The 10,750-nt window shown below is 35.3% G+C and overlaps 1 protein-coding gene across 1 annotated transcript; it reads right to left on the reverse strand.

The window, feature by feature from the left end:
• Positions 1–2,638: 2,638 nt before the first annotated feature.
• LOC122291041 lies at positions 2,639–10,122 on the reverse strand. Its single transcript, XM_043098693.1, has 5 exons — positions 9,868–10,122; positions 4,162–4,263; positions 3,581–3,690; positions 3,338–3,425; positions 2,639–2,839 (listed from the first exon to the last, which is right to left on the reverse strand). The coding sequence occupies exons 1-5, from the start codon at positions 10,120–10,122 to the stop codon at positions 2,639–2,641; spliced, it is 756 nt and encodes a 251-aa protein (XP_042954627.1).
• Between the last annotated feature and the right edge of the window lie 628 nt (positions 10,123–10,750).

The following is a 10,750-nucleotide window of genomic DNA, read 5'->3' on the forward strand; positions in this document are numbered from 1 at the left end:
CAAGACCAAGGAGACTTACTAGGTCTAATAATATTTTTAGCAAGTAAATATTCAATTTCTTGTTTATAGAATTCTAAAGTTTCGCTATTCATTTGAATTGGGCGAGCTTTAGTGGGAATATTTCTCTCAGAAAATTCTTTAATATAAGGAAGAGAAATAACATGTTTTTTCCTATGCCAAAAGGCATTGGGAAGATCAGAACAAACATCAGAGATTATTCTTTGATTTAAATCGACAATTTTTGATTGAAGCAAAGGACTGGATAAATGTTCAGAAATCTTTTTGTATTTGATTTCTTGTTGAAGGGAATTCAAATGCTGGTTTTTTGCTGAAAGTAAAGATTTTAAACTTTTGTCAGTGTCGAATTCAAATTTGAAGCAAACATAAATCTCACTTTCTATCCAAAAGGATCAGTAGTGATTCCATCCTTATCAGAAATAAAAGGGTATAAAGCAGAGATAAAAGGAATTCCCAATATGACTTTATCAGACATATTTCGAACCAAAACAAAAGGAATTTTGAAACAAACATTATCCTAGCAAACATGAGCATTACTTAGCTCATGATTTATCTTCATCTTAGATCCGTTTGCTGCTGATAATCTTTCAGTAGACTTTTCATAATATCTACTGGGTACTAATCTTTCTTGGATTCAATTCATATCCGATCCAGAATCAATCATAGCAATAACAGAGAATTTAAAATCATGAGCAATAATAATGTTAACTCGTGAAAACCATTTAGGGGGAATGGAATGACGAATTAAAGCAATATCATTTTTCAAAGATTTCTCTTCAGCTTTCTCAGAATTAGAAGGCTGCTCATCGTCAGAAGGGATATCATGATCAAAATGTTTATCAAGTTTAACACATAAAATCTCTTGTTGCAAAGCAAAGTTTGAATCTTTGAGTTTATTGATCTCAGTTTTGAGGTCAATAATATCTTTTTTAATCATATTTACTTCATTTTGTAAATCATGTGTAGAAACTTCTTTAGGTTTTTTCTTTTGAAACCTTTCTAAGGTTTCTTGAAAGGTGAGATAGGGTTTGAGAGTACCTGAGACTTCTGAGGTGTGAGGCATTATTTTGTTTAAGAACAAAATAAGTAAAATGTTTAGATCTAATTCAACTATTAGCTTCAGTTCTAGGATTGAACCTCCTAATATCATTAATGAGGAAGATTTCTTAGTTGAAGAAACTGATTCTTCTGTTAACTGGAATCAATGGACGATTCCACGTATTCAACCCAATTCTATTTATCAAACAAGTTGTTTTAAGTCTAACCTTAGTTTTAATTCAGAATTCAAAGTTAAAATTGTTGAACAAACTTGTGAAGTTTCCAATGTTCAAGAAAAATATCATTTTTTCACTAAGAAATCCATACAGGAATTCTTGTCAAAAGGTTATAAGTTTCTTCATATTGGATCTATCCAAATTGCTGTTAAACCATTAACAATAATAGGTATTAATGCTTCTATTCTTTTATGTTTAACAGATGCTAGGCACAATCAGTTTGAAACTACACTACAAAAACAAGCAAAATTGGCGGCGTTTCTATGTGCGGCATTTGTTTATGCGCCGGTAGATATATAAATTTACCGGCGCTTAGTGTTTCCGTTGGAAAATTATTGAGATTCCCGGTATTTAAATTTTTACGCCGGTAATAATATATAGCTTTGGCGGCGTTTATAACAACGCCGCAAAGATAGTAATGATGCACCGGGAAATTAGTAGTTTCCCGACATTTATATTGTTACGCCGGTAATAATATGTGTTTTTTGTGGCGTTTAAACAAACGCCAATAATTCATTGAGTATATGTCGTTATATTAACTGTGTTTGTCGGCATTTATAATATACCGCCGGTAATAATATTTAGTATCAGTGGCATTTCACAAAATGCTGAAAATTGATAGAGTTTATGCTGGTAAGGTATTGAATTTTTCGGTGTTTATATCGTTTGAAGAAATGTCGGTCATTGATTAATTTTACGCCGGTACATAAGTACTTTTCCGGCGTTTTATAGTGTTACACCGATAATAATTATATAGCATTGGCGGCATTTACAAAATACCGAAAATGAATCAATGAAACACCGGTAATTGATAAATGCACCGGTGTATATATTGTTACACTGATAAGAATATATAACTTCAGTAGTGAAAGCTATTATAAATTTATTGGTAGTAAAATAAATAATAATAAAAACTTATTTAAATGATACAAAAATATCCACAAAATCTTAATTAGTTGAATTTCTGAGATACCCTACCGGTAAATGTCATATATCGCATTCCAATTCTAGAGGGAGGGAGGGAGGGAGGTTCAATAGAATTATAGAAGAGTAGGATTGTTAATTCGGGTTCTGGACCGGGTACCTGGGTATGACCAACCCGAAAATCGAATTTCAAACTTGGACCAGGTCTGGCCCATATTAGTTGGGTTATGACCCGGGTTGGAACCCAGATGAATTCGGATTCTTTAAAACCTTGAATCTGGGTTCTGCACTAAACCAGGTTTTCTCTTTTTTCTTCATTTTTTTTTAATAAATAGAAAAGCCTATATATTATTAAATTTTTGCAAAAAAATAAAAATTAATCTTGAAAAGCTTAATTTAAAAAAACAAATTAAACTGAGAATCTAACCCTTATGATATCGTGCCTCGAAGCTTCTCCCTTCAGAACCCATTACTGCACACATACTACATATAATCCATGGTGGAAGATATGCATCCTTGATTTCAATGCTATAGCAGAGGCCAGCAGATGAACCGAGCACATGTTCACCTCCATCACTGGATTCTTTAGGATGATCTGCTCTTTTCCACTCCATGCACTTTACCAGCAAACCAAAAGGAAAAAAGGTTTTATAACAATAAATTTCAATAATAGGTTTCACAGCAATGAGCAATAACAGCATATATTTGTGTTTTTGTTAACATATACTTGTTGACTAGAAGTGTACATAGCATTTATATGTTCGTACACTGAATAAATGCAAGTAATAGAACATTCATGTCAAACAACTTTCTGCTTCTGTAGTATCGCATTGGCAACGAGTTACTGGTAATATATAGTAAAAGCAGCAATGCAGGTTTTTGACAACAATTAGCATTTGCAATGGCAATATGGGTTTGGAGAATTATGCTTGAAACAAAACCAGACATGGGAAGAGCAAAAAGTATGATATAAAGCAACTACTAGATACGCCAACTTGGCAATCTAGATGAGAGAATGGCCCAATATTATGGTTTGAACATGTTTTGAACTTCCATAACACCTATTTATATGCTGAACATTATTGGTAGAGGAACCCCTAGTTCACATATTTTATACATACCTCTGGAGTAGATAGAGCAGCATTCTGAAATGGTACAGGTGAACACAATAAAGGAACATCCATACCAGCTAAGAAGGTCAAGAAAGATCTAGAGAAAACCATAAGAAAAAGGAGTGAAATTTGGCAACATGATAATGGACATAAGAAACATGAAGAAAACCATTTACACTAATAATATAGTATCTGAAAAATCAAGTTACTAAAATAGTAATCTTTTAGAAACTTAATTAACAATGTGCTAACCTATAATTTAACAAGAAATCATATAAACCATGTACGCTCTTATTGCCACTGAAAACCAGCAAAGATTGTGAGCTATTATCGATGTCAGACGAGGAACTCAAGCGCCGAGTCTGCATAGCATTTCAAAGGAAAGTCCAATGATTATAAATGCACAATAAATGATATCAAAAGTAGTAGACAAATTCCCTAACTACACCATAACACACAGCTAATTATAAACAAGACTTCCTTGCAGACAAGATGGACTTGCCCCTTCCAAATATGTGATAAGTTCAAAGGGAATGGCATACGTGCTCACCATGATGCAACCAATATCTTTGCAAAATGGACACCCACATTATCCTCTATTAAAACTAGTCAGGTTGCCCTTTTGGTTTTCAAACTAACCAAAAGCCTTCTTATTTCAATTGGTCAATAAGTCAGAAAGAGATAATTCCAGGACTAGAATAAACTCCTTAATGGGACAATAATCATCGATGTCCCACATGGTGGGTAACATTTATATCATGGTCCACCTCAAGCCTGAATCAGAAAAGACAAGTGAGAGCAGACTGCCAAATATAAAAGGTAGAGATATAAACCTGGCCCAAATTGTGCTTCACAATCTCTGAGAGCTCAACCAGATCTTCGGTAGTCGCTTGCTTTACTTCGGAATGGCAAAGAGGCATAGAGAAACAAACATCCTAAAAAACATTAATTGCAACATAATAAGATGTCGAACATATAGAAATCTATTAAAAGGAAAAATATACACATGACAAGGTGTGGAAATCGATGAAAACATTCTATCATGACAGCAGTTTAGCAGAACATAATTTACCTACTGTAAGGTCCACAAATTCTTGGAACAATATCAATCTCAGGCAGCATTAGATGATCAAAATATATCATACAGTTATTCATAAGTCTATCTCTCTCCTAAATCCACAACCAAATATAATTCTATCAATGTGGCTTGTTATTCATCTAATGTTTTTTTTTATAGGTAATAAGTTATTTTATTGGTTATTCATCTATTGTTATTGCAAATAAAATTATGATCAACCTGCCACAATCTTTTCATGTTACATCCAATGATAAATTCTGGAAGACACTAGAATATTCTTGATCTTTTCCAATTCCAACAATTAAGTCAAAACTTGCATTTGCTAATGTAGAACTAAATTCAAAGATTAATCACATTCGTTGGATAGAAATCAGAAATTCTCTTAAATTTAAAAATTCAAGTCAGAGCTATAAAATCCTTAAATCTATGCACTTTACTACCACCACCTCAGTAAAATGCTAACTTCAGACAAGGCAAGTTCAATTTGTGTCGGCTTTAAACTACAAGAAAAAAGAAAGAAAATAGAATCTAGGGTTATCAACATAACATTTAGATTATAGAACAATTTCCTTCACTAAGAAATGCCAAAAATAAGGGTTAGCAATCTTTGAAGTGACCTGTGAACCCGATACAGAATGATATGATTAAAATTGAGCATAAATGTGCTGGGTCAACCTTTGTACCCTTCAGGATAACTCAAGCAACCCGATTACTTGTTCATGACTATGTAATGAATGGGTCATACCTCATTGTGTTGTGTTGTAACAAGGGTCAATAACTAATTTATTAAACAAGATATATCGGGTCGTGTATTGTGTAGTCAACTCCCTGGCCCACAGACAGTTTGTGTTGTGTTCGAGTTAGGGTGTGTGACCCGTTTAGCTGTTCAAATTGATTCATATATGACCCAACACAAACCCAACCCGGTGGCACAGATTGCCAGCCCGACAAACATATTCTATCAAAAGAATTAATTAGCGGCGTTTTTTTGGACAGTTGCCGGCGCATACCCAACGCTGGGAATTCTGTCTTTTTTTATAGTGCTAGCATACTCGGTAGATTCAGTCTTCTTTGTTCAATGGCCCAGTTTACTTTGATTGCTTTCCTGATTTACCTCTTGCTTTGAATGATTCAAACATTTTAAAGGCTTTGACCTTAAATATTGCTACCTCTTGTTATGACATGATCAAAGGAAGCAAACCCCTTGCTATTATTTACCGAATTTATTACAGGGTTTTAAAATCAACTTTAAATCCCAAAACTGTTTCAAAATCCACATGAAATAAAACTTTGCTAGTTCAAAGTTCAACTCCTGATGCGAACATTCAAGTTCCGAGAATGATTCATTGGAAAGATATGTTTAGGAGGTTCTAACTCTAGGTGAGTCAAAGTCTTCTTGAGCTTAAGAAGTTATTCTTGTTTAAGTTCTGGATCTTGAATTTGTGAAATCATAGTTAATAAAAGATTTTCTTGTTCTTCACCTTTGGATAAAACATTAATTGTTTTTCCTGTAGGTTTACAACAAAAATTAGTGCAATTACAACCAAGCTTAATATTGGGAGAATCAAAGGATCCAGTGTCTGAGTGATATTGTGAATCACTAGAACTGATTTCATTCATGTCAGAGGAAGAAGCATTTATTTCTAGGAGTTGAAATAATTCTTCTTGATCAATGACACTAATATTCAACGCATTAAGCTTATTTTTGAATTTATTGGGCTTTTGGATGCATTTATTAGCAAAATGTCCCTTCTTGCCACAATTAAAGCATTTTCCGTTTGAAGTATTTTGAAAATTCTTGATCCTTTAATATATTCAATATCATAATAAAAACACTTAAAATAGCTCGCCATCTAGCGAAAATGTGTTTGGATGCAATATTTTGAACATTTTGTTCTAATATGAATTTAGCACTCATGCAATCGATGCTTAATAAGAATTTTTTGTTTAATAAATCACTTTGGAATTTTGATATGCATAATACTATAGCAAGTATTTCTTTCTTAATAGTGCTATAATTATGCTATGCAGGATTCCAAACTCCAGAATGCAAATGAACAATTTGTTTAAGAGAGTTTGGTGAAACTTTTTGTTTCAGAATGCCACCATAACCGATGACTGAGGCATCTGTTTCTACAATTTTGAATGATTCAGAAGTAGGGATACCAAGGCCTGGGAGAGTTTTGACATGTGCCTTGATTTGCTTAATGAGATTGGTATGAATATATGACCAAACAGGAGGATTAGTATGTAATCTATCAAACAATGGTTTGCACTGTTTTATCATGTTTTGATAGAATTTAGCAACATAATTGAGAAAAAATTCCAATTGCCCTACGCTCACCTAGCAATGGGTCTTACAGGACAGTAGGTCTCTTGACAAGTCTGGGATAACTAGACAGAGTAGGAGCTCAGTCTTTGGTTTGTAGAACAACAAAATAGGTGAAATGAGAAGAAGTAATTATGAGCTATCAATCACCAAGAGCCGAAAAGATGGCTCTGATACCAAAAAAGAGTGGAAGTAAGAGCAAATGAGAGAAGAATGGAAAGAAAATGGAAATTTAAACGTGAGTAGTATTATGAGGCAGCAGAGCGGACCGATGCTTGAATGCAGTACTGAAATATAAATATGATTGCAGAAAATAAAGGACGGTAGAACCTGCCAGTATGATTGCAAGAAATAAAATGAACAAGTAATGAAAATAAACAAGTTAATGAATATAAACAAGTTTATTAATATAAACAAGTTTAAACAAGATTACAGAAGAACGGCTGGAGAGGTTAGAGATGAGAAGAAGAGAAGGAAAGTGAGAGAGAAGAGAGGCTCTGGGAGTGATACCTAGAGTCGTGGGATGAAAACTTTATAGGCTTTTTGGAGTTCATCTAGGAGAATATCTGGGATGAGTCCAAATTGATGCCACCATTTATTGAACCAGAGTGGAATTTTTCCTCTAAAATTTTTATCAAAGTTAAAAAACCATGAATGTGACATATTTGGTATAGCATGAATCTAAACAAGGCATCGATGTAGTCATAATAATTGTAAACAATTTCTAAATCACGGAGTTTTTTGGAAGTAGAGGGGTACATCTTCAGTGATGAATCTGAGAATATAGTCTGTTAAATCCTCCAAGTCCAAGAAGAAAAATGTTCTCACAGGACTTACAAAGAAGGATTTGATTCATCTACTCCAACATTCGGTGAAGGAAGACAGTTCTGACTCAAAATTAAAAGCATCCTCTGAAGCCTCCTACAGTAATACATTTGGACATGATTCAGAAGATACTCCAAGACTATCTGATGACTGATCCAACAAATATTCAATTGACAGACAACCGCCTTGATTCATGGGATTGAATATACTGATCAATCAAAGACCATATTGTTCACTGTATCTCTACTCATAATTGTATATAGTGCTGATTACTTTTACTATTTGCTTTCACTGTATCTCTATTTTAATGATTGTATACAGTGTTTCCTTGCTCTATAAAATGAAATATTACTCTTCCCAAAGAATGGATCTTAGAGCGTGAAGTTCCTCCTGCTTCTGTTTTAACTAATGAACCTGAACTTGATATAATTCAGCAATATTTAGATGGTACTGTTAAAATTAGTTTTGATCGATCAATAGCAAGAAAATCTTCAGAGTTTTCAGATTTGGGGTAGTCTGAGCAAACTCTTTAGAAATAGTATTGATCATGTTAGCCATATGAGGGAATCTATCCCACCATTTAACAAAAGAAAATATTTCTATAGTGCAAGGGATCATAAATCTCATGGATCTTTTAACTTAGCTGGCAACTTCTTTTGTAACATTGCACTGCTTTCCTCGATTAGCATCACAGTCTCATGCTCTTCGAATTTCTGCTTGTTTGATAATATATCTTTCAAAAATTTAGCATATTTAGGCATTTTATCTAAGGCTTCAATGAGAGGAATATTAATATGCAATTGCTTAAATATATTCAAAAATTTAGAGAACTGATTATCAATTGTATTTTTTCTAAATCTTTGCAGGAAAGGAATTGGTGGATCATAAATTGAAGGAAAATGAGTTTCAAATGTTAACTCCTTGGATTTTTTGGATTTTGAAGCCCATTTATTCTCCTTAGTCTTCTCAGGTTTTTGGTTGGCTATCTCCTCGGTCTGCTTCACTTATTTCATCTCAGACTCGACCTCCTTCCTCTTATACTCCACTTATATTCAGCTTCATCTGCTCGACATTTGTTGCTTGTGGCTGCTTATATATCTGCCAACTTCTCAATGATATTGCCTTGACATGTTCTTTCGGATTGGTCACAATGTTGCTTGGAAAAGTCCCTACCATCCTCTCGGTAAGCATGTTTGCAAGCTAACTGACTTGATCCTCAAGGTTAGCATGATATTAAAGTTGAGTTGTTTTGGATTGCCAAATCAGTCTTTTTTATGTACCAATCCGTCTTTTGTATGTACCACATGAACATCTCCTCAAATGTCAGCTTCTTCTCTTGCTATGGAAACTATTGAGGTGGTCTCACCGACTCTCCAACTCCCTAATAATTCCAACAAGCCAGGATTAAATAGCTATTAAAGTTGATAAAAACAAAATAAAAAACTTACAGCTATATTTTATCATAAAGATCTGGAAAATACTTTCTAAAGATAAATATAAACAAAAAAAAAAGTATTCTAAAAATAACGGGATTATCTAAAATAGAAGATTTAGTGATTTTCGGCTTGAATTGTTGAGCGCATGAGGGTGTAGATTGACATGCGCACTAAATATAGATATTCTCCTCACCCCGTGATAAAGATATATTCCTTGGCCCAAATGATAAAACCCCCTCCCACCAACTTGATGAGTGGTAAAGCTGCTCAGATTTGCTAGTTGTTGTCCATGATGTTGTTTAGATTGCTCATTTAAGGTCAACTTTCATTGTACAAGCTAGTCACCCTTGGGTCTCCTTATCTACCAAGAGGAAAGACTATTCGCCTACCAAGGGGGAAGTCTTCTCTCCTTCAGGTGAGATAAATCTCTTTGCTACCCACGGGACAAGGCACCACGCCCAATCTTCTCAGCTTTCTTCAGATCTCATTGTCTCTCGTCGATCTAGATCTGTAGTCTCTTCTTTTATACCAAAATGTTGTCCTTTTGCACTATTTAAATCTTCTCATTCCTTCAAATCTAAGAGAATAAAGAAAAATATAAAATAAAGTCAATAGAATTAAAGGAAAATGATATTTTTTATAAATAAAAAAGTAATAAAAATCATATAAATCACACTTATCACAATAGCCACAAGCTCCATGACTAGCGCAACGAGAATGGCAGGGCTCTCTCCCTTTGGCCTCCACGAGGGATTCAGAGGACGAACTGAAACAACTAAAGGCAGGGTGCACATCACAAGTGATGGCCTACACACCTTGACTAGCTTCGACGATTGCCCTGAGGGAAATTAAGGATAGGGATCAGGGCTACGGTCAGCCCTAGCCTTCTCCCTGCAAGGTTTCTTCCCCTTGCCCACAGGGAGAGAGCTAGGGAATGCTTCCTTGCTAGGGCGACCGGCAATCGAATAGGGATGTTGCGATCACCAAAGATAGTGTGGCTAAGGGAAGGCAGATATGCCATTATGTTTTCCTCCCTGAGGAGAGCTTTTGAGAGAATAACATTTGGGTGATTTTTCACCCACTTATTGACGATGGTGATGCGGCAAACCTTGTTAGGAGAAGCCATCGTTCGTACCACTATGTCATCAGAGACAACCCCTTATAGGATCCTGACTACAAACTCCGCGCGATTTATTTGTTCAATGGAAAATTTCTATCATCTGCCTGGCATGAAGAAGAACTTGCTGGTTCAATCCTTGACAATACAGTAGTGCGATTCTAGTACAACAAGGGCATGTGTTGCCCTAAAGCTATAGAGGCTCCCCTCACACCTAATGAGGTCTTGGGTTAGAAGGAATTCACGGCCAGTCAGGTCAGCATGCTCTGGGTCAAATTTCAATAAGGCATGCCCCAACAGAATCCTACGGCACATCAAAAGCCTCCAAGTGTTTGGGTGGAGCTAGGAGGGAGCCAATCCAAGATGGTCCAACACGTCACGAATGGGGCAAGAAAATGGCAACCTCAACCCACAGGAGAACATACTGGGAAGAGGACAACATGTGAGGCAAACCTCTCGACATAGATGACCCCTTCCTAGGACCTAGGGATCTCAAAAACTTCTATCTCTGGAATGTGGTAGGTGGAAATCAACAATGCCAAGAACTTTGGGGTAGCTTTTAAGCACCAATGGTAACCAAAGTAGATTTGCTTCATAGTGCAGACCTTGGGCTTGTCCAACTCCCCAAGAATCTTGG

Source organism: Carya illinoinensis, chromosome 13, assembly GCF_018687715.1.
Source record: "Carya illinoinensis cultivar Pawnee chromosome 13, C.illinoinensisPawnee_v1, whole genome shotgun sequence".
In the NCBI taxonomy this organism is placed as follows: Eukaryota; Viridiplantae; Streptophyta; class Magnoliopsida; order Fagales; family Juglandaceae; genus Carya; species Carya illinoinensis.

What these genes read in the sequence shown, in the direction of transcription:
- LOC122291041 (XM_043098693.1), bottom strand. Translation starts at nt 10,122, where the DNA reads ATGGCTTCTCCTAACAAGGTTTGCCGCATCACCATCGTCAATAAGTGG. An exon ending in GGAGAAGGCTAGGGCTGACC is followed by an intron (nt 4,264 to 9,867) that starts GTAGCCCTGATC and finishes AATGTTTTTTAG; the next exon opens with GATGTTTGTTTCTCTATGCC. An exon ending in CTGCTCTATCTACTCCAGAG is followed by an intron (nt 2,840 to 3,337) that starts GTATGTATAAAA and finishes TTTGGTTTGCTG; the next exon opens with GTAAAGTGCATGGAGTGGAA.